At 33.2% G+C, this 19,194-nt stretch overlaps 1 protein-coding gene across 6 annotated transcripts in view; it reads left to right on the forward strand.

The window, feature by feature from the left end:
* Tomosyn (syntaxin-binding protein tomosyn) overlaps positions 1-19,194 on the forward strand; it is a 258,629-nt gene that overhangs the window by 91,136 nt on the left and 148,299 nt on the right. For all 6 annotated transcript variants that reach the window (XM_065367724.1, XM_065367722.1, XM_065367723.1 and 3 more), the window contains exon 2: positions 12,113-12,210. In XM_065367724.1, coding sequence (XP_065223796.1) covers positions 12,113-12,210 — 98 coding nt within the window. The remainder of the gene's footprint in view (positions 1-12,112; positions 12,211-19,194) is intronic.

The raw sequence follows: 19,194 nt of genomic DNA on the forward strand, positions 1-19,194 counted from the left end.
TAGCAACAAAAATTTTAAACGCATTTTTTGGTGAAAAAAATGACTTAACCCACTTTGGAATAGAGCTCTTCATCAATTGATTATATAAAATTTTATTCGAATTTCGTTCAAATTTTAGTATATTTCGTGGATTTATTTCTTCATTTTCAATGATTTTCTCATAATTTTAATCATCTTTTCACAAATTTCAGTTTTTTTCAATTTTTAATTTTTTTACAGTATTTATTCTGGTATTTTATGAACTTCTTCACGTTTTTCAACTATTTTTTACTCCTTAATGCTCTTGTGTTCATTTTTAACAACTCTTGGCTAATATGTTTCCTGTTTTGTTGTAGATTTTGGAAAATTTTATGCAATTTTCGTCATTTTTATAATTTTTTACATCCTTTTGAGTGATTTTGATGGAAATTTCCTTAATTTTTTGTGTTTTTTAAGAAATCTTTGCATTATTTTACCAAAATTTGTTAGTTTTTGCTCGATTTGTCAAAATTTTTATGGCAATTTTATCGATTTCTTTTTCGTCTCCCCCGAAAATAAACAGTCAGGGTGTCTACAGGGTAGTGAAAGTAGTGAAAAGGTAGTGATTTTAAAAGTTAGTAGTAAAAGTAGGGAAAAAGTAATGATTTTCAGCAATTTTCCTTGAAAGGTAGTAGTGAAAAATGAAAAAAAGTGGATGAAAAGCTTATTGTTCAAATTCAAGAAAATGTTCAAAGTTTGAATCAGAAAAGTAAACTCCTCCCTGCATAAAAAAAACACTTTTTTTCTACTTCTCAAAACATGAATTTTTGAATGCTTTTGGCCTAGCTTTACTCGGAGTTGTTTGCTTTTCTTTTTCAAGTTTTATTTTTTTTTATCTTCATCACCAGTTTCATTTTGAAAAATTGTAAATTTTTTTTCACAAAAATCGTTCAAATTTTGCATCTAATTTTTGTATATTTTTAAGATTCGTTCAATTTCATTAAGTACATTTAGCAAAATAACCTTAAAGTTAAAAATAAAATTTTAAAATTTCAAGTGCTTAAAAAACGTCCTGCTAAAAGTCCTGCTTAAGTCTTGATTTTTTATTTTAAAATTTTGTTATAGACACCCTGCAAAAAAAAGGGGGAAATCGATCTTTTTTTGAGGGGGGGGGGGTTTGAGAAGTACCTAGTGAAAAAGTAGGGAAAAGGTTGTGATTTTCGGTCAACAAATTCCTGTAGACAGCCTAACAGTTTATCATATTCGTTTACAGTGGGTAGCAAAATTTGCAAAAAGCTGATTTCTTTATTTTTGGACAATTCCTCGGAATTTTCACAATGATGTGAACGTTTTCAAAAATTGGAAAGTGTCTTGATTTTCATTTTTTTTTGGAAAATTTTCTCAAAATTCGTACTCAGGTGTACGTACTTAAGTAAATTTTGGAAAATTTTCACGACGTGATTTCTGTTTATTATGAGAGCTGAAACCAAAGCATTCAATCTATAGTAAAATTACTATGGCAACAAAACGAGGTTTCGATACGAATAATTCAAAGTGAAGCGTTATCGAATTTACGAACACTTTCCTCATTTCGTTATGTATTTTGTATGGCTAAATGAAAGATCTACCGGAAAGAAAAAGCAGCAATGTAAGGTAGTCAGGGTTTTAAATGAAACCGAGACCTTATAATTCTCATATTGTTGCGTATCTTTTTACCCTTAGCGAGCGAACGATGGTAGCATAAATTCAAAAGTGTATTGTTCGAGTATCGATGAATAGATGAATTGAATAGCTCGAACAGGACACCAAAACTACAAGTTTCTCGCAGAATCTAGCGTGTAAAAGTTAGCTCAGTTAGCTCGTCACACGGCTAAAAGTTGTAAAATTGATAATACACTCGTATTGTGGGTCGAAGCACGAAACGAAACACTAGAAAGTTGAATAAAGTTTTTTGTCGGAGTCTTGAGTTACGCGTTGACGTGTTGCTATACTGTAATTGCGCTGCAATGCGCGAATTTAACACACTTTAGAGGAATTTCTTTTTTTTTTCATCGTACTTGTACGTTCGATCTCTGAGGAGGTGTTGCTGATGGTGCAATTTGTTGAATTTACCGAAACCGAAGTTAGTAATTGTTGCACATTTCGATGTACGTTGTGTACTAGTAAGGTATAATACGAGTATTATAGGTAAGATGTTGAAGCGGAGGGAAAAAAGAGGGATTTTCCAAAGGGAATAGCATTGCTCGCGATATGACGTTAATTGGTTAAGTCGAACTGGTGCTGTGTTGAAATTTCGCCATTGTAATTCGATTAGGCGTTTTATAAACGTCGAGAATTGTCGGAGAAATTCGATGTCGGCGTCGGTTCTTGTAGCATTTTAATAAATTACGTGTACGTTTTACTCTACGATACTATTGTGTAGTGTATAGTTAGTGTATACGTTGCTATACTCTTGGATGATGGTCGCTGCTGCGTGAAAGGTGACGGGTACGAGAGCAGGGGGTCGGGGGGTATATGTTTTCTAAGATATATGCTACGGTATAACTACGCTACAGTCGAGTCGCCCTAAAAGTGTGCAGCGAGGAAGTGTAAATTTTAAGCTGGTATTTTGGCGGCCATTTATAATTGTGACGCGAATAATTTATTATGAAAAAGGTTTTCGGCCGGTTGAAATAATCAAAATTGGAATAGCAGAACTACTGTAGGTACCTATAGCTATACCTACGCGTTTGCCTGTGAAAACCCTTTTCGAATTTAGTTACCATTCGGTATAAGATTAAAATAACGAGCTTCGGCTTCCATTTAAACGATGCTTTTTGAAGCAATGTGTCGTCACGTTATTATGTATTATCCGGAATTGTGACACAAATAGCCTTTGAACTCGACGCCTTTTCTTCGAAGGTTATATTGCAAACACTTGCAAAAGCTTCGACGTCACTTTGTGCTGCTGCTTATACTACTACGTGGCCATCGCAGCAATTGTTTACCAACTGAATGAGCAATCGGTCCGACTGATGCGAATGCAATGTAAATGAGATAAATTTCTCGCTGAATACGTTCTCTGCCTTTGTACGTAATCATCGGGCTAAATTTCAGCTCTTATAGCTGTGTTCTGTTCTGTGTATATAAATAAGGTTAAGCCAAATCGTGTGGTGAACGGATGCTATGCTGTGTATAGTTGAGAATTAACGAAGAAAGAATGCGTTTGAAGGGTTTGAAAAATTAACCCGTGTTGATTGATTTGGTGTTATTGATTGTTTTATTTTATAACGTTGAAATTATCGGTGTAGTTTTCATTTCGCTCGAACGCTTCGGGTTTTAAAAGGTATAAAAGAACACCTTTTTTGCACCTTAAATTACGTTTATCTGATTTTTTTTCTCTGTTTTATTGTTTGTTGTTCTATACGGATTGATCGTTTATTGTTGAATCGGTACTCTGATGAGTTTTTGAAGTAGTGATTATTGCGATACAGAAAAATATTGCAGCGAAATTGATTCATATTACGACTTACAACGAAACTAAAAGCAATACTGAAAGAGTATGTCTCAAAACTCTTATAACCCAAATTTAAATTCATTTTCGAATTTAATTTTCAAAAATTAAAAAATAAAGTTTTAAGGGCGATTTTTAATTTTTTTAATGAAATGTAGAGGATATTCCCGGGTAAAATAGGTGAAATGCCCCTGTCCTCGGATTTTCGAAATTTTGATGAAACATTGTTGGGTACCTTTTAAAAAAGGTTCGAGCCAAAAAAATCCCCCACTCCACCCCCTTGTCCATAATGGCGAAAAAACACATTTTTCGGGGGAAAAATCATACTTCGACGAGTTTTGAATAAAAATTTCTGAATTTACCCAGTCTAGCAACGTGAATTTTTTCTATTTTTTTTTGGCCCTCTAGTAGGGAGATATCGATAAAAGAAAATTTGAACCTAATTCAAGCACACTAATTTTGTTTCTTTTCAAAAATATATCTGCATGAGTACTAGGTATAATTGGTATTTTTTTCTATTTTTTTTTTCAAGTACTTAAACCATCTTCAAAAACTCAAAAAACACTCAAAAATGTGTTTTTTGTGTCACGGCACCTCCAAAAAAAGCGATACAGCCATTGATATAATTCTGAAATTTTACATTCGGGGCTCCAAAAACAATAGAAAAGCAAACAAATTCTTAAAAAGACAATTTTGCGGCCATAGGCACCCCCTCCCTCAATTTTGGGGCGAAAGAAGATTGACAATATGGGTATCGTTATCATATGAATCGAACGCGCTGAACACGAATATGAAGTTAGATTTGAAGTTGGACCCTCCTAAGGGTCACATTGTGGAAGGGGGGTTGCCCAAAAATTATGTTTTTCGTTCAGTGGTATTCTTCGCAAATATTTTGCATTACTGGTGTCAAATATTTTGAAAGATATTCCTAAAACTTAGGACATATTTTGAAACGCACGTGGTGCCAATTATTTGGTCAATATTGCCAACTTCGAAAAATTGAAAAAATTTCCCAAACTTTTGGCGATTTTTTGAAATTCAAAAAAGTGGTACCACTGCGTTTCAAAATATTTCCTCAGTTTCAGGAATTTTATATTCCAATATTTTGTCTTCATTAATGCGAAACATTTGCGAAGAAAAAATATTCAAAACATCAACTATAACCCTAAAAATAAACGATTTGCTAATTTTAATTTTCAAAAGTACAAAAAATAATTTTTTTATGGTTTTTACCACCCAAATTTGTCAGTTTTGACCGAAAATTTTTTTCTCGCAAAATATGATTAAAGACATCCAACTACACCATCAACTCGAATTGGGACCAAATTACTCAACTTTTTCTCTGATTTATAATTTTTACCAAAAAAAAAAAAAATGATTCCCGTCATTTTAAGAACCTCTGAAGCCCCCCCCCCGGGCACTCACCCAGCCAAAATTCATCCATGGACTAATCAAATCAGAATACATCATGTGTGTCAATTTCATAGAAATTGAAAATCTTCGATTTGTTTACTCATTTTTGTCAGCCAGATTTTTTTGAATTTTGAAAACGTGAAAGATAATATTTTTATCACACAACTTCCATTGGTTAGTTTCAAAATCCTAGGATAGGGCCAAATCGCCTATTTTATCCAGTTATGCCCTATTTGCTAGATTTCGATTTATGTGGGTAGTTGTTGAAAGTAGAAAAATGATGATCATTTTGATTCCATGTTGTAGGAGGAGAAAGGTCTGAAAACGTTCTAATTTTTTAACTTTGGGGAAGCAAAAAAAAAGTTAAGCCAGGTTTAATAAAGGAGAAAGTCCGTTGATCTCGAAAATGCAATCAAAATTATAGCCCTCCCCCCTCAAACACTGTTTTTTTCAATTTTTTAGACTCGAACATACAGATAAAAACTCATCAACTTGAGTAAAATAATCTTATGTGTTAAGAATTCATGAATCTGTGTTTCTGTAAATCAGTTGGCACAATAGATCTAGCTGCAATTATTTCGTGATTTTACCGAAACATGTCATTGAGACATATCAAGACGAATCAATGCTGAACTCAAAAATAACGATGATTTTCAATTTGGCTCGAGAAATGAAATTTTTGGCCATGTGATTGACATTTTTGGCACCAAAAATTGAACCTTTACTTACGTGCTTCGGTCACATAGGTTGCTCAAATCACCTCTGTCAGTGAAGTTTTTTCAATTGAAAGAGAAGTAAAGTTGGAAAAGTTCTCATTTTTGTGCTTAAATAATCAATGAGGTACCTAGTAATTTACAGAAATAAATTATTCCTGTTGTCAGATAAATTATAATTGGTTTTGGAAAATATATCAAGTTTTACTCGACACAGCAGAAATTCCGAAGTACAAAAATCGTGACGATGGTTAAAATGTCATGAACATTTTACTTTATCCTATAAAAAATCATCGAAATTGAAGTGTTGTAATTTATCTGGAAAACGATTTTCAATTGCATAAAATATCTTTAAAAATGTTCAAAAAATTGAGTGAGACATCATGAAAATTTTTTGAAATTCATGAAATCCAAAATATCATTAACTTTTATTTATATTATGGAAATGTCAGAAAATTTATTGAAAATGAAAATGTTGTACTGTAAAATTTCTACGCTATTTCGTAGATTCATTTCGAATCAATTTTTTTCATCTTTCTCTGAAAAAAGTTTGATTTTTTGAGTACCTGGCTGAAGATCATCTTCTAATATATATTTGGAAACTTACTTAAAATCCGTCCATTCTCCTCTCTGGTTCCCATGCTATCGCTTCTTCTTCTCCTTCTACTAACAAAAAACCCACAAAGGCCTCGGCTGACCGTATTAATCACTTGGAATTCGCTAACAAAGTATAAAAAGATACACAACTGCTAGAAACTTTTACATTCATATCCGAGTCCAATATATTAAATTGGAAAATAGGTTACGTTCGTTTGGAAAGTTTCTTTGTAAAATCTGGCCAAATCAAACAAAACAATTTTGGAATAGGCTGTAGTCTGGTATACGCTATTTCTATATGAACTTTCGTACGAATTGTATTGATAGCAGATGGTGCTTGATACTGGTGACCAATCGTTTTATGCGGGGTGGTACGAGGTATGTTGCAAGTTTTTATACAGCTTTCGTTCGTTTTACTCGAATGAATATTTGAAAGTTAGAAACCATTCGAATACTTACTTACGTATAGGTAGTGGTGTTCACTGTTCCAGTATCGATTATTGTCAAATTTCACCAAATTCCTATATTGGATTTTCTGTCGCCGCCGTTGTGTTGGGTGAAAAGTTGCAAAATATCGAATTTTCAATACGATACAGCACCATTTATAAACAGCGATGAGGAGGAAGAAGCAGTAATTTGCGTAATTCAAAGATGACGAGAATTTTATACGGTGCTGGGCCGTCGAGTATTACATGTAGATCACGTTTTCAGCCGCGAAAGTGTGTACAATACGAGTTATATACGCTGCTGCGACTTGGTGTCGTGTTATAAGTTACGAAATTCGACTCTCGGTTGGTTAAAACTCCCGCAGAAGTGAGACTACGAAGGGAGGAAACGAGACGAAGGAAGGAGGATTTAATTAAACTGCCGAGTTTTCTCCTCTCTTTGTCTTGGTGCGACTTTTACAGCGCGAACAACTTTGTCATATTGTTAAATTCTGAATTAGCTTTATGCATAATAATTGTAGCCGCATTTAAAACTTGGCTCGAGCTTCTTAAGTGACCGCAAATTAGTCGACGCAGTCTTGGGGGTTAATTTCCTCCCATACATAAGGCGAAACAATAATCTAAAGTAATTAAAAATCTTTCCATTCTTTTTCATTCGCAAATCAAAAGAATTCGACGTCTTAGAACCGACATTTTTACTGCTTTTCTCGCACCAGCACCAGAGGAAAAAAATTTAATATCTCATCTTCAACAGATTGTTATTACGTCTTAATGTCAGCTGGTTATATACGAGAATAGTTCCAGTTTTAAAATACAATCGTTTTTATTAAAAGAATACACCCCTGTCTCTCGTTTACATCGTATCAACTTTTTTTTCCGCCTAGTTTTACATATTTTTTATGTACGATCGACTGTGTTGTATCGAATTCTTGTAGTTCGTAAAAATAATGGAAAATTTTACAGGGCTGTAAAAGTTTTGATTTTACGAAAGACGTAGAGATGACGTAAGCCCTAATATCTGATTAAAATTTTTCGATCAGTTTTTTAATTCACTGTTTGGAAATATTTTATGGAGTTTTTTATCGTTTTTAGGTGAACAATTTCTCGATATTTATATTTGCAGTCAAAAAAATTCGCCATTTGTGTAATAAAAAGTATCGAACCGAAGGTAAATTCGGATAAAGGGGTAAGCAGAGGAGCTCACGGTGACTTATATTTTTTCACGAATACGATAACATCGATCGAGACGTATAAGCTATCAAATGCTTCTTTTTAATGGAATTTCTTTCGCGAAGGTTCTGAAAAAAAATTTACGCGTTAAAAAAACGATAATGATGTGAAAAAAATGAGCTGTATAAAGTCTGTAAACTAAAACAAATCTCCCTCTTTTCCTGTCTTATTCTGATTATAGGACCTTCTCAGGTGGGTTTTGAGAAAGTTCAAGTTCATACTTTAAGAACGATTTGGAAAGATTCTGTTTTCAAATTTTATTATTTTTCTGCCCTTGTCTCTTACATATGCTTCTTTGATGTTCCCCTCCCACCTTGATTCTTCGAGTAAAGAGTGAACGTTTAGACGATTGGTTAATCTTGGAAGAAGTATCCGTGCTTGCAGTTGTTTGTCTCCTGTATTTGTCTGTCAAGAGCTGTTTCCTTGAACTTTTATTTTGCAATAGTCTTTAGGTATACTAGAATTATATAAGTGGAGAACTTTCAGCAGAATTCACTAAAAACTTCAGTTTGTTTCAACTTGTTTCGGTTTACAAATCTTCTTGAAAAGTGCCGCAGTCACTCACAAAGATACGTATTTTATACTAATTAGCGAATTTTCAGTCATTTTGAAAAACACCCCGACTTATGTTAAAATCATTTTGTGCCTTTGTGGTCAAAACGTTCGGTGTGGCGATGGCATCAACTTTTAATTCGGATTAAAATATACGCTGTATAAACTCTTTGGAAACTTAGATTCCTACCTAACTGAGACTTTGGTTTTGTTTGAGTGATCTCTCGTCCTGGGACGTCATAATGTGTACGGTCCATTCCACGTGACATCATTTTGGCTACAGCAAAAACGTGTAGGAAGAATAAGAAAACGTATACGAAAATCAAATCTCGACAGTGTGAAATTGTTTGCGAAAAATCGTTGTAAAAATTATTATTAAAATGCTGTAAAATTTTCGTTATACGGCGCCCAATTGATAATACGAACGTATAAAAATTTAATATCTTAAATTTATTATAATCACAAACGTGACAATTGTGTCGTTATCGGACAAAAATGTCGCGTCTACAAACGAACGAAAATAAAAAGCTACACGAATTAGCAGTAAAAAGTACAATTTAAGAGGTTCTTTTATAAACAATCGTCGTCGTAAAGTGTACGGGCCTGAGTTAATCCTTGCTTTTTGAGCTTTTTATATCTTGTTTACGAAAGTATGTTTTCAACGAGGTTTTTTTAAAGGACCCAATTGAAATTATTTTCGTTATTGAATGAAATTTCAAGAATGCCGGTATTTTTATTCGCTTAAGGTACCTAACACTTTTTTTTTTGAAAGTTAAATTGCTGTGAAATATTTTTATAAAGTTCTTTTTTTGGTTGGTGTTGCCGGTTATTTGTTTTGAGTATTTTTTTTTTCATTTTTCGTTTTGAAAAGTACTCCATCGATTTATTAGGTGTTATTTGAAGTGTGTTCTCGGCTTGTTTTATGAAAAAAAATTCGTTCATCTCTTTTGTTCTTTTAATACCTCTGTAGATGAATTTTGAGGTACGAGATTTTCATCACGATAATTCGTAAAGAAACTCGTAACTCGTTGCTTTTTTTAAAAAAAAAATAATGAGAAATAGAGCGATAAATTTTATAACCTCTTCTTATTTAACCATTGATCCTCTCTTACTTTGAAAAAATCTGCTGATAGCTTGGGTTTAAAATGGCTTGTTGCATCATACGTATAATTATGTCCCGATTGAAATTGTTGCCCATGTTGGCCATGTTGTTTTTAAGATTTTACATCTCAAATCAAAGTCCTGATTTTTTGGCAAAGTTGCTTGAAATAGGTTCAAGCTTTTTTGCCAAAATTGTCAAGAAAAAGCTGTTTTGTTGGCTAAATTGCTAAAAAAAAAAAAAAAAATTCCAATGTTCTGCCAAAACTATGAAGAATTTTTGTCTTTTCCCAAAATTTCCAAAATGTTAATAAACTGTCAATAATTCCTTTTTTTTGCCTAAATTACCAAAACAGTGCTGTTTTCAGCCAAAATTGTCAAGAAATTCCTAGTTTTTGTCAAAATTTTCAAAAAGTTTCATTTTTTGACAAAATTATCAAAAGGTTTTAATTTTTTCTGAAAGCATTAAAAATTGTTCTATAATCGTCGAAAATGTCCTGTTTTATTGTCAAAGTCATCAGAATAGCAATTTTTCAAAAATTGTCGAATAGATTGTAATTTTTTCTAAAATTACCAAAAGAGGTCCTGTTTTCTTGTCAAAATTGTGAGGATGTTTCATTTTTGGCCTAGATTGAAAATTAAAAAGGCATTGGTTTTTCCGTTATGTTCTTTTTTTTTCAAAAATGGTCATAAAAATCCTGTTTTCTGCCTATATTTGCCATAAAAAGTACTGTTTTTGCCAAAATTGCCATTTTTCAAACAAATTTCTTCCATCAAACCTTGTAATTGTTTACTTACCTATTCTCTTCTTTCAGATTTTTTTTTTTCATTTCCTTATTCTCTTTGAAAATATAAACATTTTGACATCAAAAATTTTGTATCGAATTTTAAACCCCCTCACCTCCAAATTAACCATTTGAAAAAAATCGTCTGTCAAAAGTCATGCTTCTGCCCTCTTTTGGCATGTTGTTCTATTTGTTATTCACTTTGTGATATTCAGCAGTCAACATTCGCGTGTTTTCAAAAAAGTTGACCCCCCCCCCACCTGTATTTGAGTGTAGTAAATATTTAAAGGGTCTGGAAATTTAGAAAAATTTGACTGAAAAAATCAGAGATGTCTTCAAAAAAGTGGACACCCTGCAATGCAATAATTATTTTTGACAGAGATTTTTTGAAAGGGGGAAAAAATTGAAAAACTGCGCAGAATATGTACCTACTTGGTACAAAATGAAGTTTCCAAAATTTGTTTTTTGTCTCACTTTTTGCTTCTGTGTCCTGCTAGACCTACTTACCTACTGCTTTTTCCTTTTTTTTTTGTTTTTTGGGCCTTTTTTTATTTACTGGTTCCTTCTTTTTTAAATGAGATTATTTTGTTTTTTTTCATTTTAATTAGTTTTACTTACTTGAAAATCGAAACATTTTGAACTTACTAAAACGTAGACTTGAAAGCCCTCTTCACCTTCACAAATCGGATTACTTGATTGGAAAATTATGCTGATTTTCCTGCTTTTTTTTGTTGTACTGCTGGGACTCACTTGATTACTCATTTCCTCCTTCCCTGGAGATTCGCCAATTCGCCATGTTTGTAATGATTTTTCGTATGAAACGACTCGACGAGGGAGTTGAAAATACACAAATTTGAAATTATTTTTACAAAATACATCATTGAAGGTTGAAATTTTATTTCTAAAAGCTATCTCATTACTGAGCAATGTATTAAAATTTGAATAACAAGTTCGCTTGGGAGCTACCTGTTGGGTAACATGTGTTAAAATTATCATAAATTTGTTTGTCTTTGTCTGGGCTGACATGTTCGATATGTTTTCAAGATTGGCGATGAGATTTTATTCAAAGCCACAACTCTAGATATACGTAGATACAGTATCTCGATCCGAGCCTAGTTTTTTAATTAATTTTTTTTATCGATTTAACGACAACGTTGTTCGATTATGGAATCGATTCGGGGTAAAGAAAGGGGGTCTATCGTCGAGCACATTCTACATAGTTCATGTAGATCGAGTTTACGATACGTGAAAAATGTTATATACGTAGCTCGCGCAAATTTCATTTTTAATTTGACATGCAATGATTCATATTTCAACATTTACGACATTTACGATTGAAATAAAGAAAAATGATTTATCATTTGGAAATCCGATGTAATATTTTCGTTCGACCGAGTACTATACGTACTCTACTTGGCTGTCAGAAAAAATAAAATCTCGTGTAAATTTTCGTCGACGATAGTTACGCATACGTGGAAATTGATTAAGCAAAATGGAGGTTTCAGTTTAGGCGTTTTTATATGTACAAACGTGAAATTATTTTAACGAGTTTTTTCCCTTTTTCCTCATCGTCACAGGGTTGAGGGTTTGTTCGTCGAGTTGTACAACTGATGATATCACGTGGTCGTATATGTGTTGAGAAAATCTCGCATAGGTAGTCTTGTTTGAATAATTTTCAGCCGACATTATGAAATTGAAAAGTACCGGGTATCACGCGAATCGGAAATTCATTACGTGTATTTGTCGCTTTTAATTAACATACGACGCTTTAGCACGATTAAATGTGTTAATTTACATTTTTTTTTCGTTTGTTTTTTTGTTTGGCAGACATTTTTGCACGGGTTCCCACATCAACCTTCGGCAGTTGCTTTTGATCCAATACAACGTCTTTTAGCCATTGGAACGAAAAATGGATCTCTTAGAATGTATCCTTTTTATTTATATACGATTTAAGTTGTGCTGCGAAGATATTCGAATTGAAGACTGGGTAAGTGTATACGTTTTCAATATTATTTTCAAAACGGAATTCGTCGAATCGAGAAATATAGGTGTTGAAATGACCCCTCGAAGTGACCTCGCTCGCCCTTTAATGAATAGCACATATGGTGTGGTTTATACGAAGTGAAAATTATCCAAGTACCGAGCATCAGGTGTGCTAGTTTGGAAATTTCTTCATATCTGCCGAGTATAGTGTTGTGGATTTTTACTCGCTCATACCGAGTTGAGAATGGTATATAGCTCGTCGTTTAGCGCAGATGTTCGAACTCATAATTTATGCAGAATTTTATTCGGCGCCGCAAACGTACTAGCGCTCCGAGGAGTCGAACGTGATCGAATTTTTAATATATTCGCGATTTTAATACATGCCCCAAGTTATTAAAAAGTTTGGAAATTTACATTGTTGCCGGATTTAGCGACATTTTCCTGCTTTTGTATAAGTTGAACTGTTGGGAAAAGAATGAACAGATCTGCACTAGGGTGAAGCTGAAGGACTTTGGTTGAGAGAGGTTTCTATTTTTTAAGGAAATTGTATCATGGATGTCTATCATGATACAAAAGTCGCGAAAGTCTAGAAAAAGTCGTGATTTTGAAAATAGGTCGCAGAAGTCGTAAAAAGGTCGCAATTTTTACCAAAATTACCAAAAAGTGGCAAAAAGTCGTCCCGACTTTGAATTCAATTTTCTTATTGAAGTAGGTACGTACTACGTACTTCCTATTAATACCTAATATTCATTTCATTAAATTATAAATGAAGTTTTCAATTTTTTTCATATTTTTTTAGTACAGAGTATGTATTTCATACATTTTTTTTATGATGCATGGGCTATGAAAGTTGTTCAAAAACTCCTTTTAAAAAATGTTAACGTTGTTTGAAACCAGTTTTCTTTTTTTTTTTTTTTTTGTTGAAAAATGAGAGGGTATTGAGATAAAGTCGCGAAAAAAGATCGCGAAAAGTCGCGGAAAAGGTCGCGAAAAGTCACGAAAAAAATATCGCGAAAAGTCACAAAAAAAGATCGCGAAAAATCGCGGAAAAAGATCGCGAAAAGTTGCGATTTTTGAAGATCAACACTCTGTGTATTGTGAAGAAGTCTGGCTTGTTTTTGGGCGAATTTTTATTACATTCTCTTCAGAAGAGCAATGTTTTGAATTTTTCGAAGTACTTCTCAATGTTTGATTTTTTCATGTTTGAAGATGTATGATGTACAAGGTGTGGCAGGATCATCTCTTAATATTAAATTTTGATAGAGCTGCAGAAAGTAATTTATGCTCGTTTGATAAAGAGGACGCCTTTATTGAGTATTGGATACTATATATGAGTTATTGGACGAGGGAAGCTGCAATATGGTAAATTATTCAAATAAATCAAAAATACATGATTCGTGTTTCTGCCTACAGAAACGTGTAGAAATTCCATGGGAAAAATGAAGACCATTTTATCATTCAGTCGAGACGTCGAAAAGATCTCGTGCAGGGTATTTTTTCATCGTATAATTATCATATACGACCAAGAAGGAAAACAAGCCTGCAACCAGGGAAACCAGGTCATTTTATAAGCAAAACCCGGTAGACCTTTTTTTTTTGGGTGAATTAGAAAGATGACTGAGAGCGTAAAAACGATGGGTTGGACGATTAACGAAAAACCATATTGAGAGAATGCCTTTTACTGGGTCACACGTGAAGTTATCGGAATGAATTGGTTTGGACGAGAGACGAAGACTCGTTTATGGATTTTAACGACAAATCTATAAATCTTTACGATTAGAACATTATTCCGGTATATTAGTTCGTACAATGGGCACATTTGTCTTTGTGATTGAAGGGTTTGTACCGTAAAGAGACGACGAACGAGTCTCGGCTGATCGAATTCTGAATGAATGCTGGTAAATTATTGTCATCTGGAATGACGTGCCGGTGCGCCCTGTTGCGATTAGTTGAAATTTAAATGCATTTAAATGCTTGATTGACGTCATCGTGTTTAAAAATTTCATTCAACGAGTCGAAAGTCGAGAGTATCGAGCTTGAAAAAACGCAGGGGAAAAAATACTGTACACTAAAGAGTAAATGTAGCTCGTAAACGAGCGTACACATTAGATAAGGGCATCGCCGAGTATTCGAGTGTTTTCCTCTTTTCTATATCGTTGTATATTCCTATACCACCTAATAAGGATTAAAATGAGCTTTTTTTTCAACGAGTAGGAGAAAAAAAACACGACGCGTTCGCCTTCGATAAAAGGAAAATTAACTTTGGCGATTCTCCTGCGGCGGTTATGTATAAGGGGGGAAGCGAGAGATGGAACGTTTTGGCGGGCAAAAAATAATACAAGTGTGTTAAAGGTTTAGTGACATTTTAACGTGTCTCATCGATGATCAAATGGTAGCCGTTGTATTAAAATTCAAGGGTACCGTGTTTTCGTCGACCTTTAATACCATCGCATCGCATAAAAATTCTCCATCTGTATACTGTAGGAAAAAATACGTAGTATAAATCCGATGTTCACCTCGATATCGTATACAGTTGATATTTCTATACCCCAAACAATAGACCTAATAACCTTAATTCTTTCGTTTAATTTTCTTCTCCAACGATATACGTACCAGTGTGCCCGGGGGGGGGGGGGGGGTGGTGGTGGAGGAGAAAATCGAACAGTGTGAAAAAATCGCCGTTGAGACGGAAATTTTTGAAAAGCACGTTCTGTCGTAATATTCGAATATCACCATAAGTCGTCATCGTTGGTTTATTTTTTTCAATTTTCTATATATTTTCTGCTTTCTCAGGCACGATTGAATCACTTTAGATACGTACTCGTATATACAGTATGTTTCAGCTGTACTTTGCTACCTTCTATTTTGCTGTTTATGCAGCACACCAGAACCATACGAGTGTGAGTTGATTTAAAACAAAATTTTTTAGGGCAAGGTTGTTTGGTGCCGAATGCTTATTTTTAAGGAAATAATCTTCTTCATTGCAGACGCATAGACAGGATTTATATCAGATATTTTGATGGCACTCGGAGATGTGAAGTTCTTGAAAGGTAGAACTTTAAAGAGTATCAAGTTGGAAATGTTCTGTAGAATTGAAACTTGTAACGGTTTGTAAAATTCATTCAGAATTTCTATGATATTTTGATTTGGTGGAGATGTTTTTTGAAAATGAAGTTTAAAAAATTGCGTAATATCGAAACAATTCTGTGAAATTTAAAATGGAAGTACATATTTCATATACAATTTTGATTTGAAAAGTTTTATACATAAAATTGAGTTTGAGGAAGTTCTGTAAAGTTGAAATTGAAAAGGTTGTATGAAGTTGGAACTGAAAAGATTTTTAAAAATATAGATTTAGAGTGCTTTATGAAATTAAAGTTGAAAAGGTTTTGAAAAATTGAAAAAAATGTATCTACTTAATTTTAATTGTAAAGGAATTGAATTTTCCATTAAATTCAAAATGAAAACATTCTGTAAAATTTTAGATTTGACAAGTTCTATATTTTTGTTATCCACTAAAAGAACTGGAACTTCAGTTAAATGGATTAACTCTCGAAACAATCTTGATATCCTAATGACTTCTTTTGATGCTTTGTTAGTGGCGATGAGTTTAGATTCACAACTCGAGTCAGCTACGAGTACCAACTGCTGTCATTTACTGATCCAGGATATCGCCGTGTCAGCATATTTCATTGTAACCATATGCAATTTTTAGATGAGTTTGAAATTGAAAATTTTAATGAATTTAAATTTAAGAAGATTCTGTAAAATTGAAAACTTTTGGTAAAACTGGAATGCAATAAGGTTCCATAAAATTGAAACGAGAAACATTCAGAAAAAAAAATGTTCTGTGAAATTGAAATCAAAAGAGTTCTATTAAATTACTTGAAGATGAAAATATCATTTTTTGGGTTTGAAAAGCTCTATTAGATAAAATTGGAGAAAAATATAAAGTTCCCTGAGATGCAACTTCGAGAAATAATTTTTTGGAACTTTCTGTAATTTAAATTTGAAAAGTTCTATAAAATTTAAATTGAAAAAGTTCTATAAAATTGAAGCTTGGAAATTTCCATGAAATCATAAGTTGGAATGTTCTATAAAATTTAAGAAAGTTCCACATTCAACTTGAGATTCGTATTAGAAAAATTCTTTCGACTTGGAACTAAGACGTTCTCCAAAATTGAAATTTTAAAATGTTTATGGAATTAAATTTTAAAAGGTTCTGTAAACTTTAAGTGAAAAAAAGTTCTGTAAATTTGAAACCGAGAACATTTTATAAAATAAATTTAAGTTTCAGAAAGTTGTAAAAAGTTGAAGTGTACAAAGTTTTATGAAATCAATTTAAAATTTGGATTTAAGGGTTCTATGAAGTTGTAAATTTGAGGAATTTCTGTAGAATTCGAATAGGAAAAGTACTGTGAAAGTAAAATTGAAAAATGTTCTGCAAAATTTAAATTAGTTATGCGCCATTCGATTAAAATTGAGAAAGTTCTATAAAATCAAACTCGAAGTTCTGTAACATTTAAATTAGAAAAGTTCTGTATGAATTTGAAACCGTCAATGTTTCATAAAATTGAAGCTAGAAATCTTTTGTAAAATCTAGATTTAAAAACATCAAAACTAAAAAAGCTGCGAGAAGTTTGATCTTGGAACAGTTCTATAAAATTCGAATAAGAATAGTTCTGTACCTATGAAATTATTGCTCATTTTTGCATTATGGATGAAACTCTGCTCTCTTCTATTGCATACGATTATTCCTTCAAGTCCCTGAGTAGACAACTCTATCTACACGTGTGTAAATTGTATTGCTGTACTTTGATTTGCAGCAACGATTGAAACACCCTGTATATGATACACTTGTGATAACCCTTTGAATTCAGTCGAACGTATGCTTTCCAAAAATAAATACCAAATGACTGGTCGGTCTATTTCACAATCAAACTGAAAAGGTCGACTGCGGATTTAATTTTTATAAATCATAAAAAGTTATCTGTATACAGGTCGGTATTATACCTTTACCTACGGCCACGTCGCCACTAGAAATGATCACAAAATACATCTATGTACTATACGCGCTATATACTCGTATGTATTTAGCCTTAATAATGGCACAGTCATCGGTCATTATTGACACTATGGTATAACGTAGGTTTTTTTTTTCATCATCAGATAATAACAGCCTGGCGTAAACGTGTAAAGCTCCATATACTACACGCGGTTTAAATGAACGAGTTTTTTTTCCTGCGCTCGTTTTCGATATCGACGAACTCGTTATTTATTGTAGCAACGAATACCTATAATTTTAAATCCTCCAAATGGTTTTGGCAATAAAAAAAAACCGCGCAATGTGCCGCGAATAGAACAAAAAAAAAGTAAATAAAAAAAAAGCACGACATAAAATCACAATCGATTCTAAAATAGAAAACAGACTAGGATGTGTTTTGAAAAGTTCGGGTTACGCCCCAGGTTTTCGTCTCGGTATACTTTTTTCTCCACTCCACCCTTTTCTTATCCTTCTGTACTATCTTGTGCAGAAATAAAATCAACTCGAGTGTTTTAGAATGGGTAAATTCGTGAGGCGAATATAAAAAGTAGCGAGTAGTAAATGGAAAATTATTACCCGACAGTGGAAAAAATATGAAATCGTTTTGGCGAAAAATTAATAACTAAAGATATTTATGATTCTGGGCGCTGACTCGGTGTATATGAATCGATGTGGTTCAGTTCTTTGTGTGTGTGTTTTTTTTTGTTCCGCGTTTGGAGAAGATGAATTGGATTTGCACTGATAATGTAAGTTATTCAGAAATTTCTGAAGAAATCCACCTTTTTAAAGGAGGAGGAGAGGGGGCTTAGAATAATACAAAAATGAAATTTTCATTTTCTGAGTTGAGGAATTGTTGTTTTGCTTATGGTACTGGCGAGGTTCATTGCTCTGTTTTCGCTGATCAATTGTTCGTTCACTTGAAACGTATTATGATTGATTTCGATTGATGAAATTTCCTTCCATCATTCTGGAAACGTTTCCTTCAGTCATTTGCTCCTCTTTCGTGTTGATTTCTTCTCAAAGTAATTTCATTATGGACTTCCTTAAAAATAAAACCAAATAAAGAAAGAAAATTTGCTACAAATTCACGTCTCCTATAATACTATGAATTTTAATCGAAAATATCAAAAACTTTTTCTCAAATGAGAAAAAAAAATCCCCTCATTTTTGAATTTAAAAACATCTCACCAAATAAAGCCTGCTCATTCAACGTAGCCTAACAATTTAGTACACGAACGATACGATATTACTTTATACAAAATAATATACACAGGCAAACGAAAGCAGAAGGAAAAAAATGAAATGCATATCTACAAAAGAGAAAAAAAATCTCTCTATTTCCGTTGTTTAATTAAAGCACACGTTATACAAGAGCCAAGGGAGGGGGAGGAGAGAGGACAGAGTACCCGAGAAAGGGAAAAAAGAGAACAAGAACGGTCGTCATTTCTTCTGAGTCATATTACATGTACGCGGATTTCTATTTAATTTAAAGCCATAAGGCGGAAAAACATTTATGAAAAAAAAAAGAAAAACAGAAAAAAAAACTTTCCGCCTAAATGCTCGATCATAAAACCCTTTGTAATAAGTATCTGGAGAGTAGCACGCTGAATGGCGAGGGGATAGAATTGTAAAATGTTTAAAAAGCCAAGTCGAGTGCAAACGAACGTAAGGTTTAAAAGCGAGCATACTACACCGGGGTTGTAAAAAAAAAGAAACGAAAGCAAAGAGAAAGAAAGAAAGGGCATCGAGTCGACTTAAAAAGGACACAGTTTGATAAACTAAGCTCCTCTGCGATCTGAAAGTACATATGTATAAAGAAATGAAACTTCACTATACACGGTACACTAACTTTGTAAAAGATACCGAAGAACGATGATTTGAA

The sequence above is a fragment of the Planococcus citri genome, chromosome 5 (assembly GCF_950023065.1).
Source record: "Planococcus citri chromosome 5, ihPlaCitr1.1, whole genome shotgun sequence".
NCBI classification, from domain to species: Eukaryota; Metazoa; Arthropoda; class Insecta; order Hemiptera; family Pseudococcidae; genus Planococcus; species Planococcus citri.